Consider the following 17,975-nt stretch of genomic DNA (forward strand, 5'->3'; position numbering starts at 1 on the left):
ACACACACACACACACACACACACACACACACGCACACATGTGATCAAGCCATGCAGACAATTCTAAACAGAACATAATGTGCAAGAGCCCTAAGGCAGGAGCATGCCTGTGGTGTATGCAGAGACTGATGATGGTACAGATGATGATGCTGGAGTGGTACAGGCATGAAAGAAGGGTCTAGAAACCAAGGGCAAAGAGCATTGTGCATTGTGAACCAGTATAAAGCTTTTAGCTTTTACTTTGAGAAGGGAATGACAGCTGTCAGGCTTGCTCTGAGGAAGTGACATCAGCGTGGAGAGTGGGGAGGAGGAGTTTGAGCAGGGAAGAAAGAGTCTTTCTTGACCAGGCAGTGGGGTGAAGGTAATGAGAGATGGGTCAAGACAGACGTGGGAAACGTAGAGCTGCCCTCAGGTTGGAAGAGTGCGATGTGTCCTGATGATGTCACTGTTTTCAGGAGAACATCTGAACTGACCAGGTTGCCGTTCACTGATAGTGCTATAGAAAGGGCCCGGGCCCTGGCCTCTCCCGACAGTCTCCTGGGGGCGGCCATCTACTCTTGCAGGACTGAGGTTCCCTGCCTTAACCTTGGAAGAGCCAATGAATGATGTCCCGGACTGCAGGGAAGCTCTGTGGTCTGCAACTTGGGTTTGAATGACTTTTCTAAGAAATGCTGTATGATACTTGCCTTCACAAATCCAACTTTTACCTCACCCGTATCAATAAGTAATGGCTTTGAGATAATTTAGAACTATGTATTCATTCTACGTATACTGTATCCCCAGCTTTCTTAGAATCAACTGACTTCTAAGAAAAACAACCCAGTCGGCCTTACCACACTTTGGACTCCTTAGGCACTGTGTTACCTATTTCTCCTTCAAGGCTCAGTCATGCCCCTGACTCAGAACAACAAATGGACACGTAAGATGGTATGACTAGACTGAGGACCATTTGCTGAGAGTGGCAGGCCCGTGAAAGCAACACCCCCCCCCAAAAAAAAAGGAAGGAAGGAAGAAAGAAAGAAAGAAAGAAAGAAAGAAAGAAAGCAAACAACACCCCCCAAAAATAAATAAATAAGTAAGTAAGTAAGTAAGTAAGTAAGTAAATAAATAAATAAATAAATAAATAAAGAAATAAATAAAATGATGCAAATAACATGCAGGCATAGATTGGTACTGATGGCCTTAGCTTTGTGCACTATTCTGAGTTAGGAGGATCCTAGAAACGAGTTCCTCCCCTTGAGACTCCTACAAAAGATTGATCAAGACAAATGTTCGTCATTCCTTTTTGATGCTTGATTCTCTGTGCTGTTCAATAAATAGAGAGGCAGCCTGTGTTCAGAAGGAGAGATAGAACTCTTCAGTCTTAAGTAAATGACACCGAGGGTCAGTTTCCCTTATTTTACTCTGTGACACTGCCACATGGGTCCAGTGAGTAGTCCTTACACCAGAGCTAGCACTGTTCCCCAAACAAGCCCACACTGCGGTCCCCTGGCTCCCCACCCCACCCCCACCCAGCCTATGCCCATGCCCAGGACTTAAACTCAAGGTTTCCTTCTCAGGGTGGTGGCTGAGGCCTTGCTGAGGGACTCCTTTGAGTTTGAGGACAGAGCACAGCGGTCAGCACGGCAAGTCTCACAAGGCTGGCAGAAGACGCAGGCCCAGTGAGAGCAGAGAGGTAATCCTGAGACAGAGCAGATGCCAAGTTAGATAACACCCATGTTCCCTGTCGAGGGCCAAAGCCCTTCAGTGGGAAAAGGACTTGTCAGCAGGCTCTTGACCTTGCAGTCCAGGGCCTAGGGAAGGTCGTGGTGAAGCTATTCCAGACGGGGAAAGCAAGGGACCAAGCTTTTGCATGATAAAAAAGAAGAAAAACCGTCTTGGCACAGTTATGATAATAAAAGCGAGTGTTTAGGTCTTGGGAACCGGCCAATCTGTGCACTGGTGCAAACTTTGGTGACTGCCTTGACAGAGTACTCTTATTCTAATGGATTCTTTCTCCAAGCCCTCCCTGGTGGGCCACAGGACCCAGGTCCCAGGTCCCCAGAGGGAATCCTGGCCTCAGCTGAGGCAGGTGGAGCTTCGTTCTCAGGAGTTAACAGTGGGGCTGCAGAGGCTGAGCTAGTGCTGGGAGCAGAGGCAGAGAGAAGCTGCCTGGCATAGGAATACATGTGGGACAAGTGTGGGCATGAGGTGCTGCTGGCTGGTCAGAGGCAGGCAGATGTGCAAGGGAAACGGATATGAATTCCATTTCTCAGTTCCTGTTCCTGTGAGGCTCATGGCAGTCTCTGTCCTCAGTGTATCTACCCAGCAACCCTTTCTGCTCCTTAACATCACTAAGCGTGATTTCTATTCTGCATTAAGACAATTCTTGGAATGGGTCAACAAGATCCTATGATAGAGAAGAGAAGGATGGCTCAGCAGGTAAGAGGGCAATTGTTCTTGTTAGAGTACGGCTCCAGCATCCATGGGCAACCACTGCCCACAGCTACTACAGCTCCTGGAGATCTGATACCCTTTTCTGACCTCCACAAGTGCCACATGTATACACACACACACACACACACACACACACACACACACACACTAAAAATTAATCTTTAAAAGGATTTTATAGTAACATAGAATAATTAAGTTATAAGGCATATAAAATTTTATGCATTCTACATTTATCTTTCAGGAAGAAAATATGTACATATTTTCCAACCGTGGCTGGAACAAAGAAGCACTAAAATAATTCAAATGGCTAATTTTTTCAATTTTATATAAAAATTACTTTGGTATTCTTATAATTTCTGAAAGAAACTGTTGGGAAATCGCATCAATATTTAACCATGAATGCTCCCATAAATGAGCTCTAAAATAAGAGACAATATCAATAATTAATTACATATTTATAGTTTTCCTGAAGTCAACACAAGTAGTTCATTTTTCTAAAATGTTTGGAAAGTGGTATTTTGTGAACTTATCCATTTGAGCTATTTTATGTGTTTATAAAATGAAGAGATTGTGCTAAATTCACATGTGTTGATTTCACATATATTCTGCATCAGGATTTTGTTGGTTGTAGTCAAGTCATTGCCAACTGTGAAAATATTGGTAGACTGCTCACTTAAACACCTTGTACGTCCTAGAAAGGCCTAAATGCAGAATTTACCCCACATCGGTAAGGCCAGCAGAGGCCCCTATCCCCACCCCGGAGGGCAGCTGTCCTTCTGTCCTGACCAGCCTTGTCTGCAAACCTTGTCATTAGCCCTCTTGGGTACATAAGGGACATACTCGGGGTGCAGTAAGAGTTACCGCCACCAGGGACCCAGAGCAGCCAGCCCAAGCTGTTCATCTCAAAGAGAGTGCTTTGGCCGAAGTGGAGAAAGCCCCGCTTTGGGATGTCACAGCCCTCTATTATTCTATTTGATTTGAAGTTGGCCTTTTGAGGTGATCTGGGAGGAGAGCTGTTTATGTAGGAGCCCCTTTTCCTCACACACAGCAGAGGACCTGGACAATGGCCCCAGGGGGACTCTGATCTCTCCCCTCTGAACACTGCATACAGAGGCAGGTATCTGGTGCCTGCTTCCTTCTCTTCCCCAGAGGCCTGCTCAGAAAGAGTTGTGAGTTCTTACCACCAGAGGGCGTGCCAGCAACTCTCCTGAGGAACTTAACCCACTCCTCCATCTCTACCTGGGAGCTGGCCATGAGGACGTAGGAGTCTTGTCCAATGCGGTTCTGGTCACTTGAGGCTGGAAAAAAGAGTTGCAGTTGTGGAGTGGGAGGAGCCAGAGTCAGGGGGAGGGGCAAAAGCTGACTCTGACTGGTTTCTTAGTTCAGTGAAGCATCATCAAGTTGTCTAACCTTGCTCAGTGGCCCTGGATCTCGCTCTACTTTTATGTCTTTGGCCAATGACATATTTCTATTGTCAAGTCACTAAATGCGGGGTTTTCTGTCGCCCAGTCTTTGGCAGAGAACAGCTTCTACAGAGGTCAGAAGCCCTTTGCTACTGACAGGAAAAGCAACAGCAGCACTGAGTTAGGCATTTAGGGAGACTTCTGGTCTCCATACCCACAGTGGATGCTTCCCAACATGGCCTGAGCTGTGGAGTTCTGGGAAGGAACAAAAACCCCAGGCAAGAAGGACACAGGGCACTAGAGAGCCTGTCTCATAGAACTGGTGTCTCTTGTCATGGAGTGTTCGGACCACACAGAGCCTTGCAGGAGGTGATTCTCCAACACTTAGTAACAGGGCTCATGGAGAGCCACAGGACCTTAAAGTGATTGTTTACCGTTTCACTTTAAACTTGAGTAGAGCTTAAGTGTATCAGATGAGCAAAAGATGATGGAAAAGACAAAGAGGAAAGAGGTGGCAGGAAGGAACAAAAATAAGGGAAAGTGACAAAGGAAGAAATGAGGGAGAGAAGGAACCTGACATCTCCCTACACTTCCTACAGACAAATCTGCAGATACAGATTTTTTTTAAGTTGGTGAAGGTGTTAGTGGTAAAGGTGTTAGAAGGGACAAACCCACAGAAACCCCCTCAATTGCAGGAGCTGTTGAAGTCTATTCTTCCTACAACACCAGCTCATCACAAGAAAGCCCACTCCAACTGTCTGAGGGGCCCAGCCACGGATTTTCCTGCCAAAACCAGCTTTCCAATCCCTTTGCTTCTGGTCACCTCCACTTAGTTTGGTATCGGTTTGAGATGAGCTGATTCTAACCCAGCTTGTCATTGTCTCTTCTCCATAAAATCCTTTCCTGTGGGTATCTCCAGGGGGTAGAATTGGAAAGAAAAGGTGCTCAGGAGAGAACCAAAAACTACCTGGAAACTTACCTTCTACAAGGCTCTGTGTGGTCCGAACACTCCATGACAAGAGACACCAACCAGTTACTATGAGACAGGCTCTCTAGTGCCCTGTGTCCTTCTTGCCTGGGGTTTTTGTTCCTTCCCAGAGCTCCACAGCTCAGGCCGTGTTGGGAAGCATCCACTGTGGGTATGGAGACCAGAAGTCTCCCTAAATGCCTAACTCAGTGCTGCTGTTGCTTTCCCTGTCAGTAGCAAATGGCTTCTGACCTCTGTAGAAGCTGTTCTCTACAGAGTCCCTTTGAAATGGGGTGAGAAGTTGTGCTGTTGCTGACTTAAGAGTTACTAAGACTGAAGCCCAGAGCTGCCAGGACTCTACCCAATGAGGGCCAAACACCAAGCAAGGCTGCTGCTTTCTTCCTCCCTGCGGAAGTTCTCCTGGGCAGACTCTCTCTGGTGTTCTTTGCCACAAACACACTTCAGTCTGCTGCACTGTCAAAAGACATCTCCTTGGTTTACCAGTTCCTGAAGGTTCTTGGGAAATGCTCCCTTCAGTCACTGCCTCTGGTGTCTCACTGCAAAAGCCTCCTCACTGGGACCCTGCTCTGTCCTTGGCCCTATAATTTACATTTTATTCTCAACTCACATGAATTTTAAACATGAGCCACATCATGCCACTATACCTAGACCTTCCCGGTGGCTCTCCACCCTTCTAGCGCAGAAGCTCAATTTCTTATAAGTGCTAGGAAGTGCCTCTCAAACCACCTCCCCACTTCTGCAATCAAGGCACCTGACCACACGGGTCCACTTGGAGTTCTCTGACACATGGGGACTTGGGGACATTGCCCTGGCCATCCCTGTCCTTGGAAAGGCTTCCTCCAGGTGAACACTTAGCTTTCTCTGTTGATGTCTTCATAATTTTACCCCAATTCCATGGTTCTCAGCGACACATCCTCTGTCCACTCCACTATCAATGACAAAGCTATTGCCTTTATCTTGCCTCAGTCAGAACATGTTCTCTCTTTGATTTTAATTTTTTGTCCCATCAGGAAAATCATGCAGTCCACCCATGCTCTTTGGTAGGCCGCTGGACATTAGGTTGTGTGTGGTTGTTTCTGTTCTTTGCTGACCACAAGCCCTACAACTTCACTGCTCTTAGCAGATGCTTGACACATGCTGTTGAGCGAATGACTGCATATCCTGAGGAGCCACATGTGAAGGCTGAATTAGATGTGTTACACGATAGAAGGAGCAGCCCCACACCTGCTCTCAAGCTAAGAGTCAGGGGGATGCAGAGGTTAGAGGGATGCTCTCCCTCAACAGTTGCCTGCTCTAAGTCAAAACCAAAGGGCAACTACAAGTACACACTATGTGTGCCCCTGAAACGGGGGGCCTTGATTAGAATTCCTGTTTCTTATGGCAGCATAACCTTCCGAAAGAAGAGGACAAAGAGAAGAACTGAAAATTTTATGTGTCCCAGTCCAGGCTGGAAGGAATATTGGAAATGGCAGTGCTACAGGAATGAAGGCTCCAAGTTTGAGATTGCTATGTGATCATTTGTACATATGAAGGGTTCAGGTAGAGGAAGATACTGGTAAAGGAATAGACACACACAGAAGGAAAGACAGAGTCTGAAAGATAGATGGCAAGAGAGAGAGGCAGAGGGCAAGAGGGGAGGGAGAGGCAGAGAGAGTAAGAGAGAAAGGGAGGAAGGGAGAGGGAGGGGAGATAGAGGTGGAGGGGCAGGGGGAGTGAGCACCTAGGAGCTCCTGCAGGAGGCTGTATATTTGGACAATGGGATGATGAGGGACAGGCTCGTCCTTTCCCTCCCTCAGAGCAGTCCTTCTAGTTAGTTAATGAGGAAAGTTCACAATGCATCTTCAACTGGAGCCTTCCATGGAACTTTGTGGGCAGAACATGCAGCCATGGGGACACACACTATTGTGGGTGGTTGTGTTCCAGGAGTTGCATTAGGAGAGGGAGATCCTACAGCCTGAACAGCTCAGGATGGAGAGGAGTGGGGTTTTCCTAGATAGTGGAAGAGGCTGGAATGGCAGGAAGAGGAGGCTGGACCGTCAGTTAGAGTGCTTGAGAACCCATGAAACCCGCCTGGATTTCATCTTTCCTTTTCTTTGGAGTAAAGAGACAACCAGGATTTTTCTCTGCATCACAATTCCCGCTAGATGTCCCCAATATCAAACATCTGTGTGGCACTTACTATGTGCTAGGCATCAAACCCAACATTTTATTCAGTCATCTCCACGTATTGCTCTCTGTCATCCTTGTCCTCATGACAGGTAAGTCAGAAGAGTCAGGGAGAAGTTAGAGGTGCTGCTGTCAGCGAGAGGCACGGCCGGGATTTGGGTGTGGGCAGGGTGGCTCTGGGCAGGGCACTTTTCTCCTTCCACACACTGCCTTCTCCACCCATGTGAACAAGGAAAGGTCTAAAAGAAAGGACCTCCATGACCTTTCCTGCTGTGATCAAGGCTGTGGTGCCACACATTCCTGGCAGTACCAGCATTCCTGGAAGAACTAGGGCTGTCTCCGAGCAAGAGATGGGGGCGGGCGGAGGAAGGAAAAAGCCCCAAGGTGAAAGACCCAGAGTCTATGCCAAATTCCCTTTGCTCCTAATATGTCCTTCATTTGGAACAGGCACCTTCCAGTATACAGCCCATGTGTGCACCGCGGACATGCTGCACCTGTCGTGCTTAAAGTTCTCAAAAGCTGAAACTTGTGGGAACACATAGGACCACTGACAGTTGATCACCGCTCAGAGCACATCTCAGCTGTAGTACTCTGCAGTATGTGTGAGCGTGGATGTCGACAGCTCACAGGGAGGTCCCAGAGCCTCATGCTACAGCTCCTGTATCCAGCCAGACTCCTGGAATGCTCCTGGGATTGCACCCAGTGGGCCCCCATCTGTCCCGGGCAGCCCTTGAGCCCTTGATGCTAACTTCTTAACTATAGGAAAGGCCACTGTGAGTTCATAACATGGTTGAACGACAGACTGTCATCTTGACAGAAAAGCAGGCTACCTACCTGGAATAACTTCAAAGACAAATTTCCCAGCTTCTTCGGGGTTTGTGGCAATTTCTTTGACTGTACTGCCTGGGAGATACATGCAGCCCTGCAAGACCAAAGATTATACTTTTTATGTAGTGAGCAGCTCTTGTACTAGGAAGCAGTTAAGTTGGGGCTGGAGAGAGGGCTCAGCAGTTGATGGTGCTTACTTCTCTTCCAGGACCAGGTTTTGGTTCCCAGCCAGCACAGGGACCCACCATGTAGGCCCCAAGGGAGCTGAGGGACCCATCATCATGTCAGCTCCAAGGAAGCTGATGTCTCAGGGGTACTTGGACACCTGTACTCATGTGTACACAGCTCCCCCACATCATTTTAAAAGTAACGAGATGAAAAGATAATGTTATCCCAAATTTGTCATTTCCTGTTCTTTACATCTTTTTATGCCTGTGGTGTGATTTGTCTCTGTGGTAGAAAGTTTATATAACCCTGAGCTCCTGGCATCAGTGACCGTATGTCACAGTACTTTGATTTTTTTTTTTAGTTTAGTTTTGATTTATGTGTATGAGTGTTTTGCCTACATGATTAACTGTGTACCACACGTATGCCTGCTGCCTGTGGAGCCATTAGAGGGGTTGGAGATACAGATAATGAGCCACCATGTGGGCTCCAGGAATCAAACTTGGGTCCTGTGAAAGAGCAGCCAGAGCTCTGCTGAGCCATCTCCCCAGCCCTCATGCAGCACTTTGAATCAATCATGACATGAACATTTAGGCCTCAGAAATTGGCAAATTCTACACAGAAATAAACTTTTCATCAAAGGGCCTATTGTTAAGCATTTACTAGCCCACCACGGACAGGCCTGTTCGGTTAAATTCCTGCACATTCAAGATGTGGGACAAAGGTCCTCTGTAAGGTAAGAGCATCACGTCCTCCAGCTGTGCACGGTGCTCTCCCGCTTTGACAAGAGGACATGGTGGCTCATTCATGAGCATTGCATAACACTAGTTATCACTGAAATCCAAGTTTTAATACATGTTTATTGGCCATTGCATTTCTTTGGTAAAATTGGCCATTTTCCTACCATTTGGTTTAAATTTTTCTTACAAATTTAGAATACTTTAAATATTAAGAACATTTGCTTACCAAACATACACACACGGTTTCCCATTCATTATTGGGAGTTTTATTTTTTAACATTGACTTTTAATTTTGAAATAAGCCTGTCTTTCCCTTGTGCCATCCTGGTTGCTTTAAGGAACCAGCCCCCCAAGCCCATTCCGGCAGCTGGCGTCCTGTCTGTTCTTTCTGCAGAAGTGTGTTTCCCAGTCAAGTCTGTACCCACAGTCAGGAATGTGGAAGTAGAGCATTCCTTGTTTTCAAGAATTCAGCCTGCAACTATAACTTCCAGTTCATTTCTAGGTATTTTTGGGACTCCCCAAGTGGTAACAAATGACAGTGTAGTTAATAGAACATCAAATAGATTATCTCTATTTTAATGAGATAAGGCTACCATCCTGTATAAAGTTCTGGTGCTCGGAAGGATGCTGTGAAGATGTATGGAGATTGAAAGATAGCCACTAGCTCTGGTTTGTGATAATAATATTTTCCAACAGTAAGAAATTATTTTTTTAAATTTCAGAAACTTTATACAATATGTTAATTGCCATGATCAATGGTTACATTGTAGAATAATATTCAACACTAAAGAACAATACTTGTGACCTATTGCCACTTTTACTACATCAGAACCTTATTTCACACTTACAGGGTGACTTTCTAAGTATCTGAGGGCATGGACTGCTGGATGGAGGCAGCTATCTCTTGATGAGATTATGAATAATTTTTGTTTGTCTTAAATTTCCTATAGTACACAGTACAGCCTTTATAATCAAATATACCCAGCAACACACAGCAAAAGAAATCCTTTATAAAGACTAACCATCTACCTCTGCAATTTTTAGTTATAGATCTGAAAGGAGCATGTTTTATCAGCCCCCTGGAAGGGGGCCATGAGGTTTCCTTGCTTGCCTTGTCGCTTGGTTACAATGTTCCCAGATCTCACACAAACAAACCATCCTTGGGGACTGCTGGGAACTTGGTCCTGAGAAGCTGGGAATTTCTTACAAGGGAAGGGGCCAGAACTCGAATATGAATCCTCTACCCCTTGTTACTTGCTTTTACAGAACAGGTTTTCACGTGTGTTTCACGTTATTAGATCATGTGACAAACACAGGCCAGGCAGTACTGTCTTGTTTTAAACAAGGAAGGATGCTCCTTAAAAGGTAACAGGAACTGCAGTGCCATGGACAAACAGCAGTGTTCTGTGGGAGACACCTTTCGCTTTCCGCACTACACAGAGACAGCCACTACCCAGCGGCCCTTTCCGTGGGCTTGGGTGACTGAAGTGCCATTGCCTCTCAGGTTGCTCATTAAGAACAGGAAGTCCAGCCTCCACACACAGATGTCCACAAAAGTCTAGCTCGGTGGAGTCTCAGAGACTGCTTCATTGTGGTTCCACACATCTGCTTGTCCGTTCATCTGCTTAGCCACCTCAGCATCCATGTACGTGGTAGCTACACCTTCCTAATTGTTAGAGTCTGTTTTCTCGAGTAAATTCTAGTAAAGCCCTCCGACCCCACTTCCACCATCACAGATGTGAACTCTAAGTGGATATGCAGCCGTCTGGGGTGTAAGAGATCTCAGTTTATACTCAGGGTCCCACAGTCATGGTTCATGGTGGCCTGTCCCACCCTCACTCCCATCATGCATATCAGCATAGAGGAGAGGGCAAGGAGCCCCTCGCCTGACACTGGAGATGAAAGCTGCCTTGCAGACTTATCCTCGCCCTTATGTGGACTCTGCTCCTCTACTCTCAGAGTATACCCTGAACTTGACCGCCGACCTTCAGCCCCCTGCTCCCTCTGGCATTCCTGACACTGTAATCACTTCATACCACCCATGCCCTGTGTGCCCCTCTCCGACATCATCAGTTTGTTTTAGGACACACAGAACCATCTGTTTACGGCACGCTAATGGCTGTCTCTCGTCTGTTCAGAACCCTGCAGTGGCTCCTGTGACACTCGGTGTAACTGCCCGAGTGTTTTCAGTGACATTCACAACCTGACTCCTGACCTCACTTCTCTGGCCTCTCCCCCTCTGTTTCTACCCACCAGACCCCTGGGGGCTGCCCCCACCGATCACATGTGCCCCTCTAGCCTGTTTGTCTATTCCCTCTGCTCAGGAGGCTCTTGTCCCAGAGATCCACCACGCAACCCCTCCTTAGCATTGCCATGACCTGCATAAAGTCAGTCTGCACAACCCACTGAAGATGGCAACGTGTCTCCCAAACGTCTCACCAGATACTCCTCCTTTCTCACCTAACTTATCTTTTCTAACAACTACACCGCCCCCCCCCCACCCCGCTCTACTTACTGATTTACTTCAAGGGTCTAGAGTGGTAGCTAGAATGAGAACATTATGCATTTAGAATTAAATATAATACTTGTTCAGTCCATATTTATTGAACACCCCCCACCCAAAGTGCCTAAATCAGGTCTCTTAAGCTACCAGGATGGGTCACCATCTCAGTGCCACCCTTATAGTATGAGACTGGACTTGAGATGCCTCAGAAACCACACTGTACTAGTGAGAACATTTCTGACATCCTCACACCCAGGGAACATATAGAAAATCGCAACAAGGCCACAGCACTGCCCCAGGTGGACGTGTCTGACCCCGGGGCCTGTAGGAGTGAAAGCAGCCAGTGGGTCGCTGCCTGAAGCAGGCCCCGGTGCTCTGGGCCTGAGGCAGGAACACACACCCAGCAGGTACCTGTGGCTTTGAGTCCTCTTCGTCCTTGTAGTAGTAGAGCTGCTGAGCTCGCAACACAAAGTACCGCTGCTGCCAGTTTTTCACGATGGACCTCTGCTTCTTCAGCCAGCCCATCTTAATTGGTCTTTCCAGGGGATTGGGAGTGGTGGGTGGGTGAAAGGCCGCCATCTGCTCCCCGGTCATCACACTCCTCGACCGAGCTATAGAGAGGAACAGACAGGCAGGCTGACCAAGGGAAATGAAGCACAAAGTCAAGAGTGAGGGGGTGGGGGTGGGGGGAGGCCGAGAGGAAGCCCTGTTGTCCCCCACACCCCACAGGGTCCTGCTCCCGAAAGGAGCCCAACGGACGACCAGCTCCTGCCGTCCAGCTGCCTCCGGCCCTGTGTGCTGCACAGCGGAGATTGGCTGGAGCCTCTGAAGAGGAAGTGGCCACAGCATCTGACGGAAGGTGCTTCCTTTTCCTGCGTGGGAGTATCTGACAGAGGACAAAATAATGCCCCGCTCTGTGCATAGAGTAAGGTCCACACAGCTGCAGAGACCGCCAGAAAGTGCCTGGCTTTCCTCTATGGCCATTCTTGGGAGCCAGCCTATAGCTTGGATCTCTCTGCCCAACACGGTCTCTCCAACAGACCATACACACACGCCAGCCCACAAGGGCTTGGTACCTCATAAAGTTTCTGGCCAAGTGTTATCTCGTGCCCTCCGGTCCCCTGCCCACTGTGTTTGCCTCACTCTGCTGGGTGGAGTGAGGGCTTTGGGTGGTACAGTTGTCGTACGTTTCTAGTTAGATTGTCACCACTAACAGACACAGAAGTGGGACTTGAAGCCAGATCCTTCCACCCACTGCCTGCTATAATTGTCTTTTAGCTTCCTACAGAGTTCTGTCATTTGCTTGGGTCTTGACCTGCACCCCATGGTGACTGCCCCCCCCCCCAGAACAACTGGCTGCCTCCTTCCTGTATCTCCAGACCCATTCGCCACCCTGGTTTCCAGCCAACTCCTTCCTCTAACACCTGCCTTCTCTCTCCTTTAGGCAGCTCAACAGTGACCTTCCAATCAGTTACTGCTCTGCAAAGCTCTGACCTTGCGCTGACGCTCTGTCCTCGCTGATACCGAGTGCCTATGCTCTGCTCTGCTGTCATGTTCCTCTAGTTAGCTTCGGCTGATGCCTGAGACATGAATAACATGGCTAAGTTATCAAGTTCTTCCTCATCTTTGTCTCATCTGACTCGAGAGACCTGTCCTTTCTCTCCTTGTTTGTGACTGACACGTCTCCAGGCCTGATTCCACATTAGTTAAACTCTTGATGCTCATCCTTATACTGTAGAATGGTGAAGATTAAATGACAACGCACAGAAACCACTGACCACACTCAGGTAGGTGTGTGCGCACACTTATTTCTATCAGCAGGTGACTACATCCAGCTATAAGGATGGAGGCCATCTTTGAGCATGTCCTCTCTCTCTCTCTCTCTCTCTCTCTCTCTCTCTCACTGCAAGCTCAGATTCCCCATCTTCACTCATCCTCACCCTTAGCACACTGAACCGGAGACTTCTCCCTGGAGCTTTGGACTCCTGTTTCCCTGGCTCCGAGGCCCTGGGCTCTCGGGCTTTATTCGTGTTCACAGCATCCTTCCGAGCACCAGAACTTTATACAGGATGGTAGCCTTATCTCCACCGACTCCAGCTGTATCAAAAGCTGTCCTCTGCATAATGCAGAAGACAACAGGGCTGTGTGCACAGGACTCCACCCAACCGTGCCCTTCACCCCTGCAGCCACTCAGTGTTCCTATAAGACAGTTACAGCTTCATTCCTTAACTCCCACTAGGGAATGGGAAGAGTTACAACATATGCTTGGTTGAGCCTTGGATTGGACAGCCATCGGCAAGGGAAAGCATATAGACAGTGGTTGTGGAAGATAAGTTGTCAGCTTGAGGGCCATTTGGTTTGTAAAGAGATCATTTTGTATCATTGTGTCTTGACACCTTCACCAAAAAAAGAAAGAAAGAAAACCTAAACCTGTATTTTTGATCTTTCTTCTCAGCTATCTACTATTCCCAGAGTCTTTCCCTAGGGCTGACCACTTACTCCAAGGACCCACCCAGATGGTGAGATGGTGAATAGGCATTGGCAGTGGAACAATAAGAAGTAGACCTGAATGGAGGACTAAAGACTCTGTGAAATGTTGCATCTTTCTATGTCAGGGTGTATCTTGAAAAGTCGTCTCTGTACTAGGAAGAGGGTACACATGGACAAAGTGAGTGTGTCCTTCACACAAAACACTTGGAAGAAGATGAAGAGTGAGGTAATCAGTGGGCGTCCCCTTCTGCTCTAATGGCCTTCTATAAGCCCATCCCAGTGCAACTTTTTTTTTTTAAGATTTATCTATTTATTATATGTCAGTACACTGTAACTGTCTTCAGACACACCAGAAGAAGGCATCAGATCTCATTACAGATGGTTGTGAGTTGTCATGTGGTTGCTGGGATTTGAACTCAGGACCTCTAGAAGAGCAGTCAGTGCTCTTAACTGCTGAGCCATCTCTCCAGCTCCTAGAGCAACTCTTATGGCTGCTCATCTGAAGCAACGTCAGACATGGGAATAGGACCCCTTTCTTTGGGCAGAGTGAAGAGCATCCATAGAACCAAATAGAACTAATGTTTCCAGAAAGAGGAAAAAAAATAGTTAAAGGCCACACGTGTCTATGAGTATTTAGGTCTCTTGAGCCACTCCCAGAATCCCACAGACATTATTAGAATCATTGCTAGAGGCAAGAGAAGTGGAAGATGTCAGAAGCATCCAGAAACAAAACGGGGATTCACAAAGACCAGGAAGCCGGGCGTGGTGGCACATGCCTTTAATCCCAGCACTTGGGAGGCAGAGGCAGGCGGATTTCTGAGTTCGAGGCCAGCCTGGTACCACTACAGAGTGAGTTCCAGGACAGCCAGGGCTACACAGAGAAACCCTGTCTCGAAAAAAAACAAAAACAAAAACAAAAAACAAAAACAAACACAAAGACCAGGAAGACACTGTAGATTAGAGGGAATTTGGTAAACATGGAACCCAGTGGCTAGCGTGTTCTTCTATTCTTAGTTCTGAGGAAATTTCATGATTGTTTATAGTTAAAACAAACAATAACCAAGCCCCAAGTGGTCACCCCTAAAAACACCTGTTCCCTGAAGAAAGGCCTAGGGAAGGCGGGAGGTGTTCTTAAATATGACCCAAAGAGGACGTGACAGCCTTGTGACAGGAAGGCAGCACAGCACCAAGACAGTGCCTAAAGTGACATCACTCACCATATATGTATCATATAGCCAGTGTTTCTTTAGTGCCTGCTGTCATCCCCCCATCTTCGGTATGGCCATGTGTCCAGGGTCACCCACTGTAAGTTAGAGCATGTGGAGAGATCTGTACACATTATATACAGCTAGAAGTCGACCCCAATCATGGGGAGCAGTGCAGCTGGGGCGCAGTGAGCCAGCTACTCAGCAGAGGAGCTTCCTGTCCCATCTTGTCCTCCAGTCCTGGCCCACCAGGCAGGCCTCTCATGGATGATCCAAGTCTGGAAGAAGCAGCCTGGTGGGTCTCGGCTCTGACTCACATTCTTTGTTACTTCTCTGAATAGTCCCTCTTCGTAAGTGACCTGCAACTGTCAATGGTTAATTCCTCGTACTCACAAGGGTCATAGTGACAAGCTTGGCTGTGAACTGGTCTTCACACTCTTGGTCAGGAATCCCCTCAGGGAGGAGGGATGAACTAGACATGGGCTACAGAGCAAGCTATAGGGGGCCAAGGGAAGGGGACAGTTCTACAGACACTGAAACTGCAGCTACTCGGTGTTTGTAAAGTTCCCTGGAGCAAGAGCAGGTTGAGGGTTTCCATGAGGCCAGAGATGCACCCTTACTCTAGAAGAGAGAAGAAGACCAAACCCTGGCTAGCTAGCACTGTGCAAGACAACACAGCAGTCACTGTAACTGGGTGTGGTCAGTTAAATGGATTAAGATGAGTAGAATTAAGCAAATATACATTTCCATCAGACATACTTCAAGCACCCAGTAGCTGGAGGGACTAGTAGGTCCAGAGAGGTGGCCTTGGGCGTAAAGTGAAGTTTCAACCTTCTTCTGAGAGGATATAGGCAACCATTATGTGTCACTGACACGGGAGGACTACAAAGACCATGTTGTGCAATTAAATTGTCCATGCCGAATTTTAGTCTGCAGTAAAAAAGAAATAGAAGACGTAGTGTGTAGCTGGGTTGGCAGTAAGAGAAGGGAAATAGGAGGCGAACCATGAACCCTGGGTTTTATTTCTACAGCAGAAGTTACTTATTTTTGCCCCAAGTTGGAACAAGACAAAATTAAAGAAGGAAGTATGAGCAGAGAAGTTGTCTCAGAGACACTGCCACTTCCTCCTCGTCTTCCCATCTGCTGACCCACTGACCTGAAAAAAAACCCACAAACTTTCCTAGGGGCCCCCTCTGCAGCATCTCACTCTATGCTCTCCAGTCGCCCTGGTCGAGGCTCTGCATTGGGACTGCCTGTAGATGTGAGGAGGGGGTTCATAGGGCTGGGAGCTGGGAGGGGCTGCTGGTGTTTTCTCACTATGAGCTGAGCATCACTGTGGAAACATATCTGGACAAATTAGAAAGAGGAGGAGAATTCCTATGGCTCCCCTCCAGACGCCTCTAATAAGTTGCAGACCCATCTGCGTGGCTGCTTACTGGGACCAGAGGTGAAATTCTCAAGTTTACCACATTGCTAGTCAGATTCACCACCCTTCCCTACCTTCACTCATAAACATATCCCAGCCTGCTTTTCTCCGGCCTCTATACAGCTATAGTCCTATGACTGTCTCTATGACCAATAGGCCATGGCTTCTACAGTCAGCAGAGATGAGATTGCTGATGCTGTGACCTTCTGAGGTACAGACTAGTGTTCGTCTCCTGACTACCAATCTCCCTTGAGCCTCTATGGCTCTCTCCTAGAAGATCAAGCCTCAATATGCTGCCCATATAATACCTGGAGTCTTTGTGGCTTTTCTGTTCTTCTCTACATCCCACCTGCAGGACAGTGTGCTCCTTGCTCTGATTTCCTCATAAAACTTCTTGCCCACCCTTGAGACTCAAGCCAGGCCGCACCACCATGAGAGGGCCCAGTATCTGAACCTGGTAGTTCTCCAGCCCTGCCCCCTTTTCACCAAGGACAGGTATGTGGCACAGTGTTTGTTACCATGCGCGCCAGCTTTCTTCCCCTGTCTCCCTCTCCACCTGCAGTGTAACAGGATGGGGACATTGCCTCTGTGCTTGTCCCTGCTCATCTCATATCCTGGACCCCAGCCCAGCCTCCAGTGCAGAGCCAGCAGAATGAGGTAGCGAGGTATGCAGATGTCTGTGACAGTGGCCATGGCTGAGTCTCTATCTACTCTACAATTTGTTTTTTCCTCCGTGGGGCTGTGTCAGAAGCACTCTGTGGCTGATCAATGGACAGGAGTTAACATGATAATGGACATGGCCCAGCTGGTGCCTAGCTCTAAAACACGAGAAAGAAAGCTAGTGCTGTAACCAGCATCATTATAAATATGTAGTTGATTTAATATTTAATAATAAGGACTGAGGAAAGTGAGGGATAAAAGGAGAGTGGAGCCGGGTGTGGTGGCGCACGCCTTTAATCCCAGCACTCGGGAGGCAGAGGCAGGCGGATTTCTGAGTTCGAGGCCAGCCTGATCTACAAAGTGAGTTCCAGGACAGCCAAGGCTACACAGAGAAACCCTGTCTCGAAAAAAAAAAAAAAAGGAGAGTGGAAGTGAAAGGCTCACAGGACGCCACACAGGATGGCAGCTGTACCGGACAGGCCTGGATTAAGGAGGTGTTGGTGGGAAAGGCCCCCGTAAGAGATGCCTCTGAGAGTGGACACACAGGCTGAGTGTAGAGTGAACAAGGAACAGCCAGGGGTCTCTGTGAGACTTGATGTTTGTATGCCTCAGGTCAGCTAGCCTCCCCACTGCTCACACAGCCCACATTGCTGAGCTCTTGACAGAGGGCAGGTCAGTGTCAGATCTGAGCCCGTGTACCACCCATCCTCCAGGAACTCTCAGAAGCCCAAGATCCATCTGCAGAAGTGACCGGGTGGGTGGGTGGGGGTGGAACTAGAGAACAAGAATGCTTAGCCACACAGTGACAGTCCAACACAGAGAGAGTGTCACACAGTGAAGTGCCTTAAAGAAAGTGCCACACAGAGAGTTCCACACAGTGAAGTGCCATAAAGAGAGTGTCACACAGAGAGTGCTACACAGTGAAGTGCCTTAAAGAAAGTGCCACACACAGAGTGCCATACAGA

At 47.9% G+C, this 17,975-nt stretch overlaps 1 protein-coding gene across 2 annotated transcripts in view; it reads right to left on the minus strand.

The window, feature by feature from the left end:
- The window catches only part of Arhgap25 (Rho GTPase activating protein 25), an 80,850-nt gene that overhangs the window by 29,727 nt on the left and 33,148 nt on the right, over positions 1 to 17,975 (minus strand). The window contains exons 2-4 of one of the 2 annotated variants that reach the window (XM_021190418.1): positions 11,641 to 11,840; positions 7,828 to 7,915; positions 3,618 to 3,734 (exon numbers count right to left, since the gene is read on the minus strand). In XM_021190418.1, the coding sequence (XP_021046077.1) occupies positions 3,618 to 3,734; positions 7,828 to 7,915; positions 11,641 to 11,840 (405 nt within the window). The remainder of the gene's footprint in view (positions 1 to 3,617; positions 3,735 to 7,827; positions 7,916 to 11,640; positions 11,841 to 17,975) is intronic. The other variant, XM_021190420.1, reaches the window with a different exon arrangement.

This window comes from Mus pahari, chromosome 2 (genome assembly GCF_900095145.1).
Source record: "Mus pahari chromosome 2, PAHARI_EIJ_v1.1, whole genome shotgun sequence".
NCBI classification, from domain to species: domain Eukaryota; kingdom Metazoa; phylum Chordata; class Mammalia; order Rodentia; family Muridae; genus Mus; species Mus pahari.